General features: G+C 37.1%; 1 protein-coding gene across 1 annotated transcript in view; it reads left to right on the plus strand.

Annotated features, from left to right (window-relative positions):
• The window catches only part of CLVS2 (clavesin 2), a 51,967-nt gene extending 42,346 nt beyond the window's left edge, over positions 1–9,621 (plus strand). Inside the window, exons 4-5 of the mRNA XM_072331276.1 lie at positions 3,677–3,897; positions 6,250–9,621. Coding sequence (XP_072187377.1) covers positions 3,677–3,897; positions 6,250–6,337 — 309 coding nt within the window. The 3' untranslated portion in view covers positions 6,338–9,621. The remainder of the gene's footprint in view (positions 1–3,676; positions 3,898–6,249) is intronic.
• The last annotated feature ends 11,557 nt before the right edge of the window (positions 9,622–21,178 follow it).

The following is a 21,178-nucleotide window of genomic DNA, read 5'->3' on the forward strand; positions in this document are numbered from 1 at the left end:
GTTGGAATGATTTGTGTCTTTCTTTTATGATAGACAGATTGAATACCAAGTCCTTTACAGGTGATTTATTTGATATTAGTATGAACTAAAATACACAGCTGGTGCACAGTAGCTTGAAAATAGTCACTTGAGTTAAAGCCAGTGAAAGGAAATATGTGTGCATGTGTCTGTGCATGAGCACAGGCAGTCTCTCTGATGTTGCTTAATTTGCAGCATTTGCATCAGTGCAATTAAATTAGAGCGTGGTGGCAATAGCACATAGAATGATATTATTTCTGTAACAAGAAATTTGTCATCCAGCAAAACATAGCATTCCATTCAAAATCATTACAAAGAATGTGGTGATATTTTTTGTTTGTTTGCGTTTTTTCTCTGCAAACACAGTCTACAAGGCTACAATGATCCTTGGCGTTTACCTATTTTTTACTGTCAGATTATGCTTTGGAGGCCTCTGGTATTCATGGATTTTGAACTATAGACTACAAAGGTTTTTATATAATATCTGTTATAAATATGCAAATGAAAACTCATTATGCAGGATTCAGTTGCACTTCATTGCCTACAGCTTCAGCAAAGAACAGCCAGATGTGTTTGAGACCTATCTTAAGTCAGGGACCTTCTATCAACAACCAGGAAGTACAGTATACCTCCTGGGTTTGTTACAAGACTAAAAGTAAGTGACAAGGCAGTGGAATATGTGTGCTAATCAGTTAGGTATCTAAATATTTATTAAGACATCCGAATCAGTGGCTGGTGGCCCCATCTCTTTCAACCTATCCTTGTAGGAGAGGTGTTCCATCCCCTGGTTCATTTTTGTGGTGCTCCTCTGGATGTGTGCTTCAACAGGTCTGTGTCTCTCCTGTGCTGAGGACTTCACATCTGTACGCAGCACTCCAGATGAGGCCTCACCAGCACAGAGTAGAGAGGCAGGATCACCTCCCTTGACCTGCTGTCTATGCTTCTTTTGATGCAGCCCTGCTTAAGGCTGGCATTCTGTACTGCAAGGGCAAACTTCTGTCTCATGTACAGCTTCCCATCCATCAGTACCCCAAGTTCTTTTTCAGCAAGGCTGTGCTCAATTCTTTCATTCCCCAGCTTGTATTGGTGTGGGGGTTGCCTCAATTCAAGTGTAACATCTTGCATTTCCATATGTACACCCGGGCTCACTGCTCAAGCCTGCCTAGGGCCCTCTGGATGGAATCCTGTCACTCTAGAGTGTTGACTGCACCCCACAGCTTGATGTCATCAGCAAACTTGCTGAGGGTGCAGTTGACCCCCCTGTTGATGTAACTGATGAAGAGATTAAAGAGTATCAGTCCCAGCACTGACCCCATGAGACACCACTCATCTCTGATCTCCATCCAGATATTGAGCCACTTGCCACCACTCTCTGAATTCAGTCTTGCAGCCTGTTGTTCTTCCACTGAACAGTCTACCCATCAAATCCATTTCATAGCAATTTGGAGAGAAGGATGCTGTGAGTTACAAGCATCAAAAGCCTTACTGAAGTCCAGATAGATGACAAGTGGCTCTTCACTTGTCCAAATGCAAACTTTTTACAACCATTTTTGTTAATTCTTAGTCAATTCTGCCAGTAGTCAGGTAGTTAAATGTTGTAGTTAATGAAGTTTATTTTTCAAAAGAAAAAAAGAGAAAAAATTATTGTGGAAAAGAAAATCCCACAGAATTCTCTTCAGAATTGTATCAAGATCTCATTATTTATTTCTTATGTATTTCCTGAATTATTTTTGCAATTTTTGAATATGTCTGGTAGATTTGCAACTGATAATTGCATTGAGATAAATGTAGTACTCAGCATATATAAAGCAATTGCTAAAAAAGTGAAACAGCCAGCTTGAAAATGACCATAAAATAAGTTGCTTTTGCTATTAATATTTGTTCTATCATAATATCATATCTATCAGGAAAGATAATTCCTTTCTGAGAAGGAAATACTGTATTATTTCAAGTTTACATTAAGCTTTCAGTCTCTGCAGCTGATTGGAAGATGGCAAAATTTATTACTGTTTCTATTTCTTTACCTTTCCTTAATCCCATTTCAGCATAAGATTTTCCAGTTCAGGTACAGAGACCATGTCCCACGACCAAATGGGCTGAAATAAGAGACAAACATATATATATATGTTATATATATATATATAAAACATATATATATATGTGTTTGTCTCTTATTTCAATTTATTTTTAATAAATTGATTATAAATATATATATATAATATATATAATATAATTGATATATATATATAATATAATTGATATGTATATATATAATATAATTGATTATAAATATATATATATATTTTATATATATATACAAGCTTTTTTTAAAAAAATATTTTTTATTTTTATTTTTAGTCTTTCTGCCTTTTGAATTTAACATTTAATAAATCAAGGTATAGCTGCCCAGAGTAGACCTTGTAAGGTGAAGTAAGATGTAAACTGGTAGCACTCCATGTACGTGCACACCCTGTCTTCCCCATGGAGAGCAAGAGGCATTGGTATGAGGTAATAATCTCCCTTGCCTTCTTGGCTGCTTCTGCACAAGTCAATTAAAAGAGGTCTGGATGCTGTCATCCCTACTATTTAATTGTACGAGCACTCTCTGGCATGGCTCTGGCCAGTACCAGGTAGTACTGTCTTAGACATTGCCTTGGAACAATTCAAGGACAAGTAAGCAGCACTGATGAGGTGAACCTCTTCTGGAGATAAAGGGAATGTACCTCTGTGGATGTAAACTGTGCTGTACCACTTGCTTCTAGTGCCAAGAAGTGAATCCTTGCCTTTTTGCCACTCTAGAAATAGCTTATTTGAGCTATCTGTAAAGCCACACCCAAGAGAGAAGGCATTTCCTCTCAGTGGAAAGAGATTCAGGTCATCCAAAGTGGGAGAAGGCCATCAAAATCCAGACATCCTTCATTCTTATTACTCACTGATCACCCGTTGCAGATTTCTGAGGAAAAACAATGAAGTTAAATGTAAACAGAAGTCTAAACGTCAATATAGGTATACATGCACATTGTATATATACATTATATGTATGTAAATGTGAAGCATATCTGATAACAAATCAGTCAATAAAAATACTGATGAACAATGTCAAATAGTTCATCAACAATTCCCTTGCTGTTAGTGAAAGTATTTTACTGTTATTACTTGCTTTATACCTTGCCATGTATGAACAGAAGGAAGAGGTTTTCTTCATTACATTCTTTTTTGTCATTTTTATTTTCATAGAACTCAAGGCTGGATGCTTGGAAATCAATATATATTCCTTAATATATATAATGAATGCCAGTTTTACTAAATTATGTGCTTAATTTATGTACTTAATTTATTTCTCAGGATTAGGAGAAACAAATTACAAAAGATAAGCAGTCTGTCTGTCTTGAATTCTGTCTGTCTTGTTAGTCAGCGTTAGTTCATGCAATTCTTAGGTTGCTAGTCTTGCAAACATGAATGCTTTAGTTGCTTTGTAGGTATATGAACATTGACTGTACTGAAGGTAGAAGTAATGTGTGCCTTGGTGGCTATTACTGTTAGCCCAACATAGGCATAATATTGAAACTGTACAATATTATGTAATAATAATGATGTAATTTGGGCTTTGATGATTTTTGTGACACTGCTTTGTTTTTATCTTTTTGTATAAATACAGATATTCCTTCATGGTAATAACCTCAACAGTCTACATCAGCTAATACATCCTGAGATCCTGCCTTCAGAGTTTGGAGGAATGTTGCCCCCATATGACATGGGGACATGGGCAAGAACGCTGCTAGACCATGAATATGATGATGACAGTGAATGCAATGCAGACTCCTACAGTGCTCCAGCAAAAGATATAGAAAAGGACCTCTCTCCCAAGTCCATGAAGAGGTGGGTTAAAGATACTAGTATGTTAACCTCATATTGCCATGAGGTTAATATTTGCCTTCTCATAAAATCATAGAATCACAGTATTGTAGGGGTTGGAAGGGATGTCTAGAGAGCATTGAGTTCATTCCCCTGCTAAAGCAGGAACCCTATAGCAGGTCACACAGACAGGTGACCTGATAGGTCTTTAGTATCTCCAAAGGATACTAAAGGATACTAGCTGTCTCAGTAATCGTATTTAGCTTGTGACCATGTACTGGTCACAGCTGGCTGTCATGGCTGAGGCATTCAGATGGAGTCACAAGGATTTGCAAATCTAACTCCACAGCACAGATGTCTGGGTTGACCAAGTTTGCAAATTATCTGTGTATAGGTTTGGTTCCTTGCTTCTGCAATGGGTCTTTGCATTACAGCTCTGTCCTATTGTGATCTGTGAGAATATATTCAGCAATGACTGTAAAGTTGTTTGGGAGACAGAAATAAAAGAAGTTATGGATTTACACAAATACTTTCCCTTTTATGTAACTTTGTTCATGAATTGCTGAACTGGAACACAGTAAATGTTGATTTAAACTGAATGAAAGCTAATTCTTCTCCTACAAGGAATCTGTTCTCCTGAACTTGCAAGCCATAGGTCAGGATTTGTGCATTTTCATTCATTTTCACATCTGCCATGGAATTGGGAAGCTTGGAGGCCCTGAGAATTTATGGTCCTAACTGCCTCCCTGGGAATTTGAGTCCAGGTTTGAAGACTTTTCATCTCTTCTTCAGTTCCACAGATGTGGAATGAAAACTGGTTTCTCATATATTGGCAGCCTAAGAAGGCTCAGTCTTCTATTACTACATAGATTCAATTGGGAAATCTTTGAAATTAGTATGCTCCCCGCAGCATTTTTTTATCTTGATGAACTGGATTTTCTAGTACAGTTTCCCACCAGCAAATTTTTAATCAGCTTTGAACAGTTCCTTGTAGAGATTTAAAAAAAGCTTTTTTAATTCATTGGTTTAACTTTTTGCCTGTTGAGCTGACTAACGTTCTATATGATGGTTGCTGTGCAGTATTAATTAAAATTTTTTAATTGTGTTTATCAGAAGAGAGACCATCAGATTTGTAAAGCTGATTTTCTTGACTGTTATTATTGTTAGAAAGGATTCTTGTATTTAAAGTGTTCACTTAAGGTTTGATTCAGATGATTTTCCTTGTTTGTTTTTTAAGATGTTTTCCTTATAGTTTGAGGGAAAAAACAAGTCAACTTCTGCAAGCAGCCTCATTCATTGGCATCAGGGGATCATTCTAGAGTGGGATATTGATAATATATTTTTATATTAAATTCATAAACCTTTTTCTCTGTGCTGTAGGCATTCAGATGGGAAAATTTTAGTGCTTCTTCTGATAAAAAATTTCTGCCTACATTATTGAGATGCACACATGCTCTAGCCATGTCTTTGCAACATTTCCTTCCTTTGGAAGGAAGAGAAATTTACATCTCTAGCATGAGATTCATCACACTTTAAAGGAAACGTCTATCAAATGTTTCCTTTACTGTACCCTAGAAGTGTCTGTTTTTGGACAAGTTTGTGACACTATGTGATACTCATTCTTACCACTTCAGGCTTTGTTTCCAACAGAATGTTTTGATTTTTCTGGATGCTGGGGCTTCTTCTTTCTCCCTCACAAATGGCCACTGCATGTTATCCATACCAGTGTCATGCTTCTGTGCTGAATCAGAGAATCTGGAGAAGGTTTACAGTCATCACTGAATTTGCCCTTTTGCCATCCTTTTCCGCTGTGTTTAACTGAGCTGACAAGTGAGTCTGACAGATGTGTTCACTGCTCCAGAAATCCTGCTGGCCATGGCAGGCTTCCCCAGGGTTGGCTCAGGAGCATACTCTGTTGCATTAAGTGCTGTTCGGAAAAGGAACAAATAGGCCTCTAGCTAATACATGCCACTAATTGCAGCATGCCATTAGCCAGCTGGGTTGCTGAATTATACCTTCTTTACCAGACAACTGCTTTCTGCTAGAGAGGGTCAGTGCTTACGTCAATACAAAAGACAGCTTAGTTTGCTCTTTGTTGTGTGCAAAAGACACACTTTACTTCTCTCCTTCACTGAAGAAGAGAGGATCTTCTTTTTTGCGCTTTTTGCCCCTATTTTCACAGCCAACACAGAGCTCTTTAAAGGCGTGTATCCACTCTTTAAAGTTATTTTCTAAGCATCTGTGGTGGTTGGATACTCAGTGTAACGGTATCATTGTTTTTAAGTCCTGGCAGAAAGGAAAAGTGAAAGAAAGCTGAGATTTACATTCATTTGTTTTCATCTAGAAATGTCAAATAAGCATGTTCCCCTTCTGCAGGTCTCAGTCAGTGGTGGATCCTGGGGTGCTAAAACGCATGGATAAGAATGAGGAAGAAAACATGCAGCCTTTGCTTTCCCTTGACTAACAGTTCCTGAGCATCAAACATGAACTGAAGTGGAAGACACTCAGCAACAAGCAAACCATCAGGAAGGAGTGTACCAGCTGGAATCCTATTTGTTCATGTTTATGTAGCATAATGGAAGCAGGCATAAGATTTTACTGTTCTGCCTGAATTCTGGATGCCCTGGGGTGAAAAAGAAGAGAAGAAAGAAGGAAAATAACTTAAAAATAGGAATCAATAATTTATTCTGTAAGTGCCAACTTGTTTGTAAATACAATATAATCTTCCACTTTGACTTTCTAAGTTATGGTAAGCAAAATGCTATGAGTGACTACTAAACATGTCAGTGAAGTGCACTGTACAAAGGAGTAGAAAATGTGCACGCACACACACATGCGTGCACACACAAAGAGAAACACATACTGGACAAGAAAAAGTATCAAAGCCAATTAAATGTTGTCCTTCTTGTAGGAAGCCATACTGCAGCTAGTATATTGACTGCAATATACAGTATATTCTCTGCAATGCTCAGCAGTGTGCAAAGATAAAGAGCGATTATAAGAACTTGGGGATGCTGTAACCAGTCACATATTTCCTAAATGCAGGAATTTATTTCCAACTAACTTTGTGGCTTAGAATTGTAATTTAGCATCAACCATGTAGCATTGTGAAGAAGATAACAGATGAGCTGGAACCAACTCTTTGACAGCTTTGATGTTTGGCTGTATGAGTCTGTGTGGTTTCTTCCTTAACTTTTTATTTACAGTTTGCAAGTAACCTGGCTTGTTACCCTAATCTGGGTTCTGTAATGTGGGCCATATTGGAGTTATTTCTCTTGCATTTTGAGTGCACGTCAAGAAGTTTTTCAGAACTCTCTTCTCCCTTGTAGTGAGAAAATAATCCTCTAAGTTCAGTGTAAGAACCAATGTTTGAAGGTAAAGCCTGGCAGCAGAGTTTAAAAGTTAATCATTGAATCCTGTGCATTGGGAGACTTGGATACATGCATATATATATTTTTACCAATCTCTGACAAACATAGAAGGTGACATTGTTAGACAAGTATATTTAATCGAAGGTTTATACAGGAAATCATACCTATACAATGTACTTAGATATATTATAGATTGTATATTGAGATGTCATGATTAATATAGTACAACTTTCCATAGAACCACAGCATCCCACTCCAAGCAAGGATTAATACAAATAAGTTGTAGTCAAACATCTCAGCCTATGTGTTTGGGGCACTTTTTTGTTTGTTTGTTTGTTTTTGTAGTGTAAGTGTATATATTTAACATGTGCCATAATAGAAAAATATGTTTTACCTCAAAAGAGCAACAGGTTTCACTAGGTATTAAATTAGCTGAAATGCAGGGGCTGTGTAATGATTGTTGTACATTGATGTGAGTGTAATTTATTATATACTGAAACAAGAATACGTCCTTTGAACTAGACAGGCATTTCTTATTAGGGCTAACTGTGATCAGAATGAGATAGCACAGGATGCTAACCTAAAAATCTAAATAATTGGAGATATTGCAACAGCATGTCTGGACAATGCAGTCATTTATAATATGCTCAACAGATAACCACTAGGTAGGCAGTAGCTCATAGGTACCCTGCCTCTGAAGCTCTATGGTAAGAGTTTCCTCCATCACTTCAGTGTTCACTGAAATTTCAAAATTGCTGGTTATAAGTCACCTCTCCTTGCTCAGGATGATTCCAGATTTAAGAATTGGTGGACTCTGGAGAGTTAAGAGAAATCTTGGAAATCTCAGAATTTATCCATGGTGGCTACTTTGGCATTCCTCAGTGCTGAGATAAGCCAGTCTTTTCCAGTACTACCCTTGATTAGCTCAGGCAGTATGTAGATAAAGCAGTTCATTAAGAATACTGATAAATAAAATATGCTTCAACATGCATATTGCAGAAACTTGTCTGAACTAGTAATCTCCTTTCCACTCTCTTACTTTTATTTTCATGATGTGTTATGAAATGCAAAGGGAAAAGATACAGAACCTGAACTTGAGAAGTATTAATCAGTGGCAAGTGCAGAAAGGGTGAACGGGAACTTTAGCTGCCTACATCTTCGCAGTCTGTCCTACAAGTTTTCAGTAGATGAAGGTACTGTAATACTACTTCCACACCTTGATGGGCTTGAAAATATGATGAGTTCTTATCTGCAGTTTTGTTCTATTTTTCATGAATCTTGTAACATCATGCTATTTAGGTAAGATATATATCTAGGATTTATGTAAGTGCCATATTTGAATGTATGTTATACATTCCCGCATCTATGGCTAGTGGAATAGTATATTGCTGTAGCTGATTCTTAAATCCTTGTTAGATAAACTGTAATATCAGTAGAAATGTTCACTTTGTAAGGGCTTTGGGATTTAGTCACATTTGTGCAAACTGTGACACAATAGTAATCAAAGTCTTCATGGATGCTTTTGTATACTTGGGCCAAACATTGGTGTAAGCCAGCCCAGCGCTGATTGCGGAGTATACCAGCTGTCTGGAAAGAAAATGCAAATGCCTCTTAATCCTGAAGAGTGTCTTTGTATAAAAGTATATCTGCTCAACTGTATGAAGCTTCTGCATACCAACTGATAAATCTGTTTTGTTTGTGAATTCTTTATTAGCTGTAATTTATGTAATGTTTTCTGATGCCTGATTTCAGCTTGAAATTAACGAGCATTAATTATTATTTTCAGTTAGTAAAAGTAGGTTATATTATAAATTTGCATTATTTGGTCTTCATCTTTCACCAAGAACAAACCTCCTTTTTCAATAAGATCCTCACTGTTATGGAGTTGGGCTACAGGTCTTCTTGGCTACAGCTTTTATTTCACTGAAGCAAATTCTTGCAGTGGTAACTGCAGTTGTGACACTGGAAGAAAATCCAAAAATGGATAAGAAAATCAATTTTTTGTCACATGCTCTTGGTATTCTTTGAAGGCATTTCTCTTTTACTCATTAGAGTACATAAAGGGTTTCCCTCTTTCCCTAGTTTCTTGTAGAAAATCTTTATAGATAGGTCAATTTTTAATAGCTGAAATTTGGACTGAAAACTTTTTCCAATCTTTATTATGATAACACTTAATGTTGAATTTTTATAGCAGAACTGAAGTGCTAAAAATAAAATCCAAATGTTTGTGAGGGTCATTTTTATTTCTGACCTTTGTTGTATATTGGGTAGAATAAATCTTGTTGTGCTTACACATGCCGATATGCATATCAGAAGAATCCTGCCATATGAGGGACTTAGTGGAAAGACTGGATTTACCTGTTCAACAAGCTAAGTGAAAAAAATAAAAATAAAAAGGAGAAAAAAAGTGTCAAATAGATTTAATGCTTTAGGCAAGAACAAAAAATGCTCTCTTAGAGTCTTTTCCATGACAGACTCTATTGAACATATATGGAAAAGTCATGGAAACCGTAATGCCCAAAGCTCCTTGATTCTGTATTCACAGACTGTGCAAGTCTGTTGGCCTTATAAAGACAGGTAATCAGTCCCACTTATCTCCAACAAACATGCAACTTCCCAGTAGGTATTAGGTGTATAATAGCTTTAAGAAGCTTTTCTTTACAGAAATGTAAATTTATTGTATAGCATATTTAAAAAGATGTTTTGCACTCTGCAAACATGAGATGCCTATCACTAAAGATATTTATAATGGTATACATAAACAACACAGAGTTAAAGAAAATAGGTGTAGAACAGACCTCAAGATGTCAGCTGTATTGTTGTGTGGAAGAGCAGATTTTCTTCAGTTGTGTCTCTCTTAAAGAACTGTTTTAACATTGCATGGAATGTTCTTTGCATCATTTAAACACAGCCACAGCAAAGTCTAAGCACAATATCTGACAAAATTGTAACTTGATGGTCTCATGTTAATTTCTTTTATTATTTATTTTCATTATTTCTCCTTGGGAAATTAAAAAGTTTGCCAAATATAATCCTACCATTCAGAATTACCTGGAAATCAATTTGCAATAAGCTCTTGTCAAGTCCCTGTTAATGTATTCATTACTTTTGTTATTATTGGTGTATTGAATTGTTCAGATTTTTTAAAAAGTCACCTCTTGAAGAAGATATACATGAGAAAAGAATTCAAAATAAGACTTCAGAGGATTGTGGGCAGGGGGAAGCTGAATTTGTTTTGGATAATTTTTATTTGCCTCCAGGGAAAGTCCTTTTGAGCTATCAATAAGCTTGGGTACTAGGACAAATTTGTCAGAATATCAGTGTGAAAAACAAGGGAAAAGATCTCAAAGAATTGTACTGAAAAAATCACTTGGCCAGCTGTGTAATGTCCTTTTAATGAAAGGCATTATGTGAGAAGCTTCTGTGCATGTGTTTGTGGTGCTGAGAATAAGACTCTCATCCAAAAAGTTCAAACCATACTATGAAATCAAGAAAATAATAGTTATCCCATTTCTCAGGTAGCAATATGGAAACAGGAAGAGATGTTCAAATCTCAATAGAAGACATTCATATTGAGTTTACGTGTGGCAAAAGCATTGCTTTGATCACTCAGTCTGGTTTGAACTGAAAGAGAGAAAATCTTCTGTGTGAAAAGAATGTCTGGCTGTTTATTCAGTCATGCCCAGTTTCCTTAGAAATGTCCTAAGCATTTTAGCTTGAGCCCTTTACAAACCAGGGATGGTTTGCTTGAGTTATATCTGAGCGTATGTGCCTTCTGCTGAGGAACTGGTAAAAAAGAACTACATCCCTAAGATGAAATAACATTTTCCCCATCTAATTGTTGAGAAACTTTTTACTGTTGGCTGCCCAATAGAGAACTCTGAACTTGCTAAGGGAGGATCTCTTCATCAGGACTTTGAACAATAATAATTTCCTGTTAACCATACAAGGAACATTGACATTTCATTTGGAGGCACTCTTAAGTGACCTCTAGTGAATGTGCAGGTTAGCTAGATAGGACTTCACATTCTGTATTACCTTGTAACTTTTAATGATGCTGTTTCAAGGGTCTGTATTCAGCACATTAAATTTGATGTATCATACTGTCTGCATTTCAGCTTCCATTTGAGTGGAAATTTTTTTCCTATCAGATTTTAGGATCTTAGTTTGTTTCCTTTATGTACATCTGTTGTCACAAATACAGCAATGAGCCCGGATGGAATGTACAACTAGCTACTTGATTTTGCTGTTTAAAAAATGATGACTTGTTGTATAGTGGACATTGGTGCAGCTGAAGCATAGGTCACAAGCTCGCATTAATTTGTCATTCATTCGCGAAAGTATATAAACTGCTTTGTTTAATAGCAGTTATATCAAACTCAAGTTTAGAATTGAAAAAAAAAAAGCTTTCTACAGTGAGTTCAAAGTCTAAGCTGGTGATAAGTTTGCAGAATTCATATGGGAAGGAAACTCTGCTCTAAGGGAAAATGTGGATGCTCCCTTATAGCATGCTATTCATGTTAAAAAAAAATGACCAAAGTGTTTTGTCTATGAGAACTCTGGTCAGGCAACTATTGTTTCTGTACGGACTGCAAACAATAAGTACTCTCCAACAAAGGTGTGACAAATCTATTTGCTTTTGGCAAATATTATCCAGTAAATTGACATATCTCATCAGCAGACAAATTGTGGAAATTAATTAGGATTTGTATTTAATATGGAAATACTGCTGTGACTCCTTAAAATGCTGCTACATCATCAGTGATGCACAGCAGTGTCTAAAGGCAAGCATCTCAAATGGGGTCCCTTGGTTAATAAAAATTTAAGGAGAGAAAACAGAAAGGGAAGAGATAATAGAAAAATGATAAAATGCAATAATTAAGCACAGAAAATGGCCTGTGATGGAAAGCTGGAATGTCAAGAATGATGTGAAGGTCTACCACATACATTATGAGCAGAGTTCCCACTTCTTTCCACACCATTTCACTTGTATTGCTATAATGGAATTTCCCAAATCTTCAGAAGATGCTTCTGAGCTACCTTGTGAAGTCGCAGACAAAGCAGTTGAGCTTGAGAATGACTTAATGGTCCAGTGCTTGCCACCAGATTCTCAGCTAGAGAGGAGACCTTGACTGACTGAGACTTGGGCACCTGAAGAAAGATGCAAACTCCTGTGCCCTGCCTGGCTGAAGAAGTCACACAGGAAGAGAAGGCAAGGAGCCATACACCCAAAAGTAAAGGTGTGAGTCCTGCAGAGTAAAGGACAATGGGGAAGTGGAAGTGAACAGAGCAGTCATTGGAATACAGTGGTGAGAGAGGCATTCATTTTTTCTATAATTGATATTAAAGAGGCTTTATGAAGCCCAATGTCAAATCTGCCATGAGAAGGGTGAGAAAAATATATATTTCTCTCTTTTCAAAACAAACTTGATTTTGATGTATTTAAACCTGATTTCTGCAAGCCCCTGCTGCAGAGGAAAATGCACAGGAGAATGGATTCAAGACTGTTTTGCCCTAACATTTGTATCTGCTCCTGTTGTGTTTAGAAGGCTGTGAGCATAAATGGTACAGAGAGCTCCCCTATACACCTTGGTGCTGTGTGATAATCATGCAGCTTTCAAGTTGTTGCTGATGGTCTGTCCTGTGTCTTTAACAGGTCTGCTGGTGATATTAGTAGTAGCCACTAGGCACCCAGAGTGGAGATGATTTAAAGGAAAGTAACAATTTTAAGCACTACACTTAAATCTAGAAACACTAAATTGGTGATTGTTGCAAGTGTTGCCTATGATTATAAGGAATTAAAGATTTTCAGTGTTTGGTTGCATTGTATCCTTGATGAGACTTAGCGTGTTATCAGTTTCCCTAAAAACAATTTTTCCCTGAGGTTCCTGTGCATCTTTCATGCTTCAGTGGCAGAAGGAATTAAATGGTAGAAAATATTTTAAAGCTGTGAATTTGTTCAGATGGAAACCAGAATACCTAGCAGTATTAAAAATAAGTAAAAATGTTTTGCAGGTAACTAGATTTCAGCTTGACAGTAATGTCTCTTAAATCAGTGGGCTCTAGCATTTTCATGGTCTGTTGTACGAAATGTATCCTGCTAACCTTTCCCATATGAATTCATTCTTCTCTTACCCCTTGCATTCCACAACATCTTGCTTTCTGTGTATAATCATCCTGTGTATAACTGTGGAAAACTGGAAAAGAAAAAACAAACAAACAAACCATCAACCAACAAAACACAGACAATCTATAGACAGGAGCTTGAAAACCATTATTTAAAGTATTTTCCTCTGGTGAGTGAATCTCCCTTCCAGAGTGAAATGGAAGATGAGAGCAGAGCCTGACTTCACCATAGATGAATGCAAAGAAGATTATACAAAGAAGGTTTTTGCTAGGAATCCTGTTGTAGATGCTAACGAGGCTGAACCTTGTAGTACAAGCATATAGGCGGTAGCGGGGCTTTTTCGGGATGTGACGATGATAGTAATCCAGCCTCTTCCGTCTTAAGGTACATTGGCGCGCATTTCAAACATGCCCTAGGGGGCGTAGACGAAGTAGTAAGGTATATAAGGTATTGATTACTCCTAATAAACGCCATTTTGCCACGTTTCTTGATGAGTCACGGTGGTCTTTTGGCTCTGGCAGAGGTTTCGCAAGAAGCTGGGAAATTGGGGGTTTCCGAGTCACGGCAACAGAATCCATAAAGGTATAGATAGACAATCACCTGAGACAGCTCTTGTGATTTAAGGTGTTGCCTTCTCCTGGCTGCTAATTATCACTCTTCAGCTAAGGATTACTGCCCCAACACTTAAGCAGCAGTAGATTATAGCAGTAGTCCTTTTCCAATGAATGTTGTTAACTACTCGCACTGTCTGTTGATTCTGCTTTCATGCACATGTAAAAGCATTCATGTAATCTATTAAAACATCTTAGAGGATGGTGATTAATAGCTAGTCATGGCAACACCTGAAATTGCAGAAGCTAGGTTGGCTATCTGTGCCTTAAGCCCCCCTGTTCTCTAGTACTTGTGTAATAGTAACAACTGAATACTTTCGGTTTTTGTTGCATGCAGTAATCTACTTCAGAGCCCTGCAGAAAAGCCTATAGCACCACATCAAGAATTCAGAAGTTACAGAAGTAATTTACAAACAGCACTTGTATCCTCAGGATAAATTTTGTTTGTTCGTTTCTAATTTAGTATTGTTAGGACTCAGGGGGTCTGAGATTTGTAAAGTCAGGACAAGTCTATCAATCATGTTCTCTCTATGTATATTTTCATTAAGTATTCTATTTTCACAACTTGTTGTCAGTTTGAATTTTATTCTTTGACCTAGTAAGATTGTTACTTATGATCTGTTGTGTTCCAACCTAAAATCTGAAGATTAAGCAACTTGTGAAACATGTCACTCTTTATAGTGTATATTTAAATATCATCAGTTCTCTGTGATCAGTGGGCTGCTTTGGAGAGTACTACTACTTTAAATCACTGTTAGATACTGAGGAAGAATGACATTCTGTTAAATAAAATATGACCAAATGAAAATTAAAGTACATATATATTTTTGTGTTGTATTTAAGAGTGTTTGTCTGGCTTGCTAGCACTTAAAGAAAAACCCACACATGAAGGACAAATGTTAATTGAATGATCTTGACTTGATTTTTACAGGCTTTGGAAAAGAACTTTTCTTTCTGTCCAATATTAAGCTTTATACAGCTAATACATCATACCTTCACAATGATATGGGTAAAGTGCAACATGCCCAGGTAGCCCAGACAGGGGATCTAGTTGGAACCTTTGTTTCTTACCAGAGGAGTCCAGGCTGCAGGCTGGGAGGAAGGCCCAGTTTTGTGTTTGGCTAGAAAGAGCGGGATTGCAGTGGGCACCAACAGTAGAGCAACAGGGTACAGATGTGGTGTCATCAAAACAGGTAGTTGGGAAGATCAATCTTACTAGATCCCTAATGGCTAATAGAGCTAAGCTTTTGCTGTCAGGCACCAGTGTTTTTGTGCAAGCTAAAGGTCATATGCACCTTCCAACCAAATGGAGCATCAATGTAGACCCAACTTCCATGAAGTCACAGAAACTTACCTGGAAAACTAATTGGTCACACAACCTCAACAGGCTAAAATAGAACTGTCATAGCATAGGTTAGAGGAACACCTAGTGGAAATGTGAGCAGAGAGATTTATTTCAAAATTGGTGGTGTTTAAACAACACCATGAAGCACAGAATTAGAGAGGCTGGATGTGACCTCTACAGATCATCTAATCCAATCCTCCTGCTAAAGCAGGTTTTCTACAGTATGTTACACAGGAAAGCATCCACATGAGTTTTTGACTCCGCTGCCTCACTGAGCAGACTGTTCTAGTACTCTGTAACTCTCAAACTAGAGTTCTTTGTGGAACTTCCTTTGTTGTAATTTATTTCCATTGACCCCTATCTTGTCCCTGGGAACCACTGAAAAGAGTCTGCCCCTATTCATACAGTAGCCACCCATTAGTTATTTATAAAGATTGATAAGATCCCCTCAGTCTTTTCTCTATGCTGAATAGTTCCAGATCTCTCAGCCATTCAACAGAAGGGAAGTGCTCTGGGTCCCTAATAAGCTTTATGGCCTTCTGCTGGACTGCCTCTAGAAGATTTTTGCCTTTCTAGAACTGAGGAGCCCAGAAGTTGACACAATACTCCAGATGTAGCCTCACCAGGGCAGAGTAGAGTAGATTACCCCCTTCGACCTGCAAGCTACACTCTTTTCAATGCATTGCAGGAAGCCATTAGCCTTCTTGGCCACAAGGGCACACTGCTGGCTAACGGACAAGCTCTTGTACACCAGAACACCCAGGTCCTTCTCTGCAGAGGTCCTCTTCAGTAGGCAATCCCCTAACCTATACTGATGCATGTGGTCATTCCTACCCAGGATTCCCCTAGGATTCCATACCTGCCCTTGTTGAACCACATCACGCTCCTTTCTGCCCAACTCTCTGGTCTGTCCATCTCCAAAGGAGCACAGCTTTCTGATGTGTCCACCACTCACCACAGACTCGCATTATCAGTGGACGTCTTGAGGATGCACTCAACCCCCTTATAGCACGATAGAAAACATAGCAATAAGAATAGAGCAGTGAGATTCCAGGCTGCAACAAGTGAGAATCTGCACAAATGCAACAGCCATAGGCACAGAAATAAAAGGGGTAAAAAAAAAATAAAAATAAAAATAAAATAATAAAATAATAATAATAATAAAAAAGCTACTTTCCTTCAGAAGGCCTCAGACATACAGAGATCTCCAGCAAAATACCCTTACCTCCAGAGCTAAGCTTTAAAAGAACTGGGAAGGGGTGAATTGGTTCCGCCCCTTCCAGTCACTCAGGTGCACTGCATTGCAAGCACCTCAGTTCTCCTGGGTTGGCCCTGCCTTCCAAGGTGAGCAAGCACTGTTTCAAGCTGTGACTTAGCATTTCTGCTACTCCCTTCATCCAGATCAGTAATGAAGAGGTTAAACAAGACCAGATCCAGTCCTGATCCCTGGGGAACACCACAAGATACAGTTTTACATCTAGAAATATCTACTGAGCATAATGTAAAAAATTAAGTTTTCAAAAAGATGAATTTTCTCTGTGTCAGTAGAAAATAAATTATTTTGCCTCAATTTTTACAAATGTCTTGACAGGCTTGGTTTCATTCTCAGAAAATCAGTAATGGGGAAAAAAAAGCGCTTGGCCTTCTAGACGTGTACAGATGGTTGGCTGGTCAAAGGCACTTTCAGCACCTGAACCCTGACTGACAGTTTTCCTTCCCCTCTGGATAGATTACCAGGCCCTCAAACAATTATTCTCCCATTGACCTCGCTGTTTAAAGTGCTGGGGATTAACAACCAAGAAATGTGTAAATGCGCCAAAAATATGTTGTACTGGTCAAAATAGAGAGAATATTTTTTTTATGCTACGCTTCTATTCATATCTATCTGAAACTTTTTAAATTTTTTATCATTGCAGTTTAAAAAAAAAGTTAAAAATTATTTACTATTAATAAAAATCATTGTTAAAATGTTATAGAGGATACAGTTAATTATACAGTTTGATGGCAATGTTTTTTATTTCAGTCTCTGAAAACAAATACATTTCCTTAAGAAGTGGCACTTCTTCATGAAACAAGAAATTTGGAATTAGACTGATTTTACTGTATCCAGTCTCAGAATCCCTGCAGAAAGCCTAACCCTGATAAAACAGTTAAGGTTTAAATGCTGATCTTAATGGAAAAACATACATATATCAAAATCTGATTTTATTTTGATATACTAACTGAAAAATTGCAGTAATTGAATATGAAATCAATTTTTATTATCTCTATTGAGATAATGCTGAAAAATTACAACATTCAAAAGCTTACAGTTCATTTTTTTTACTGCATATAAACTTTCACAGATGCCAACAAAAAAGAAAATAACCTGAAATATTAAAGTGATCAGCATAAAACACAAAGCACAGTTGTTCATCAGACTATCAACTGAAAATTTTCTAGTTATTAAGGCTTTACATTAGTATTAGGTCCTCTTAATGCTTGGATAACAAAGATCCCAAGGAAAAATAAGACTGGAGCTCAAGTTTTATGAAGACCAGCTGAAGGATCTGGGGTTGTTCAGTCTGGAGGAGGCCCAGGGGAGACATTATTACTCTCTAGAGTATTACTCAAGGGAGGTTGTAGTGAGCTCGGGGTTGGCCTCTTCTCTCGTGTAACTTGTGATAAGACTAGAGGGAATGGCTTCAAGCTGCGCCAGAGGAGGTTCAGGCTAGACATTAGGAAATACTACTTCTCTGAAAGAGTGGTCAGGCAGTGGAATGGGCTGCCCAGGGAGGTGGTGGAGTCATTGACCCTGAAGGTGTTTCAAGGAATGTTTAGACATTGAGTCAAAAGCCATGGTTTAGTGAGAACTATTGATGATGGATGGATGGTTGGAATGGGTCATCCTGTGGGTCTTTTCCAGTCTTGGTGATTCTGTGATTCTATGATTCTGTGAAATAAAGCATCTTCTTTTCAGAAAACAGCAACAAAAAAGATACAAGGCTTATCACAGATCATGCTGATCTCTCTTTATTTCATTCTTCATACATATTACTTTTCTTCTTTAAAATAATTAGACCCATGCATTGCATCAGAGCGATCTTGTCTGGCCCCATGTACAAACACAATAAACCATAATAACATCTTGCGTCATTATAGCGCAATTGCTTTCAAACTGCTTTAAAGCATTTGTGGACTAAACTTGGTAATGAAATAATTTTACAGCTCTGAAGAAAGTGTTTGGACAAATCCTCCCAAGAGATACATCAAATACCTCATTCTTCAAGGGATATGGTTTGCTGTCACTTTAAGACATAATGGCCTTAAAACCAAAAAATAAGTGAAAAGAAATCAAAATAGCAAAAAAAAAAGCATATATCTGCTAGAACAACAGCTTTAAAAAGCTGACTTAATAAGCAATCTTGCAATGAAAATTGACTTTGGCCATCTCTTTACTTCACAGTATTGGAATACTCCACACTGTACTGTTTTGATAAAATGCAGAGGGAAACATTAGCTCAGTGTGGATTGTTTAAAATTCAGGCCAGCATTGCCTGAGATTCATCTCAAGTCAGATTTATTGTGAATGACATACTTACATCATTTTTGGGCGTGCATCTTAATGGAAGTTTTCAGAAAAGACATGAGTTACTAACACTGATTCTTTTCTTCTTTATTAAGGTCCATTGCCTTTAATTTTTCTTTGATTATGTTCCTACATTATGAAAGGAATAGATGGTCCACATATATAGGGATTTCTTTATTCTCCATTTCTTGCCAGCATCCTGTCTTCTAATTTTATCAATTCTGAGAGTTTTTTTTGTTTTGTTTTGTTTTGTTTTTTTCCACAGGAAAGTGAGGATATAAGTCTTTTTTTTCCTTTTCAGGGTAATTAATCAAGCAATGTTTTCATAACTCAGCAGCTGTAGACATTTATTTTTGGTTGTTTGATTTTGAAACCTCTCCCCCCTTCCTCCCTGTTTAATTTTCAAGGATCAGCTGTTCATAGTTATTAAATATAAGCATCTCAGCTATGTGCAATGATACCAATTTTCTGCCTAGTTTCCCTTTCCTGGAAGCACCTTATCAGTGCACTATAAAACCCAGTGACAGCAATTTACACCTCTGCATAGATAGTAAAATGCATAAAATGTTGCTTAGCTTGAGTATTTTCCTCTGGAAATAATTAATTTTTACCTTATCATCATTTTTTTGGTATTGGTAATGGTTGGACTGGATAATCTTCTAGGTCTTTTCCAACCTTGATAATTCTGTGATTCTGTGATTCTGTGATTTTCCCTTGCACAAAAAACGTACAAAAATAATAATACAGTTTTTTAATTTATTTTTGTTCACAAAAGAATTTCTCTATTACAAACTGCTACCAGCAAATGTGTGTTTTTTGGATGCAACATACAGGCACCTGCTCATTGCCTTTTGTTGCTGCTTGTTTATAGTGTAATTTGTGGTTGTCAGATTACTGAAGTGAATTTGTGTTATGTGCTGAAGTCACTAAATAATGGGAGGCCATGAAGGCTGGTTACAGAATGGATAATGACTTGGATTTGAAATGTGCAAACCTTTTTTTTTTTTTTTTTTTTTTTTTTTTCCCCCATAAATGATATTTGATATGGTTCTTAGTCTCTTGAGGAATTTTTGTCACATACCCTCACTGAGTATGGCACCCTGGGGAGAAATGTATAGGTGCTATCAGAGAAATCATTTTGGAAAGGCAGAGAATGTAACTGTCAGCTATCTTGAGATCAAAGTTTCCCAACGGGACTTCTTGTGTTGTGACAGATCTACCACAGGCTTTTAGTCTGACTGGTGTTGCTTTCAATATTCTAGTTTGCAATTTTTATGTGCAAGAGCATTTTGAGTAAAATAATATGTTAGCCTTTGTTTTTCTTTTTCATTTTTTGTTGAAACTGCTATTCTGATTACCAATATTAAAATGTTATTATTATTAAAGAGCCAATGTCAATGAATTGAAACTAACACAAATTCCCACAGAAAAGGAATTCTTAGATTGGAGCTGCTCTATTGTTTAATTTTTGTCAAGAGAAATCAAAGTCAGTAAACATATCAGTTATTTTCACCGATGCAATCAACAAAGATTAGAGAATAATAGGAACGCTGTAAGTTACTTACTTGCTGATTTCCTGAACTAGAAATATAATCAGATAATCAGCTCCTATCTTAAAATGTAAGACTAGGCTTCTAAAAATTTTAGCTAATGCTTGCACCTGCTCTATAGATTTAAGTGACTGATCCTTCTGCTTTATTACCTATGTAACACCTACAACCATGGTGTACATTTTTTTCCAGAGCAGAGCAATGGTGCTTAATTTCATGCTATTTGAATTTCCTATATTAGTTCAGTATCAGAGATCAGCAGAAACTGCTTGCACATGCACGACACGGAGAAGGAGGGAAATATTTTAAACTTTTGAATTTTTTCCTTTAGGAAGGTTTGCTTTTGCTGCTGTCCAGAGGGAAACAAAGCATAGTTTGTCCAAGAAGACATTTTCCACTGAAGGGTTTGGGTGTAGCAAAGGTTAAACACATCATGAAACTTTTCTAACTCTCATGATGGCTTCACATCTTTTCTTTCAAAATTTTACAATTCCCTGATTTATTAGGTCAGAAGCAATTAACCATGCACAAACACAATGTTTCTTGATGGACAAGAATATAATGAGAGTAAAAGCAGCCACACTGGGAAAAGATGAAGTTGGACAGAAAGTTGAAAAATTGACAAAGTCTCATACCTGGCAATGATGGCTTCAAAGTAATCATTAAATCATAGAATCACCAAGGTTGGAAAAGACCTTCATGACCATCCAGTCCAACCGTCCTCCTATCACCA

This window comes from Excalfactoria chinensis, chromosome 3, assembly GCF_039878825.1.
Source record: "Excalfactoria chinensis isolate bCotChi1 chromosome 3, bCotChi1.hap2, whole genome shotgun sequence".
Lineage (NCBI taxonomy): Eukaryota > Metazoa > Chordata > Aves > Galliformes > Phasianidae > Excalfactoria > Excalfactoria chinensis.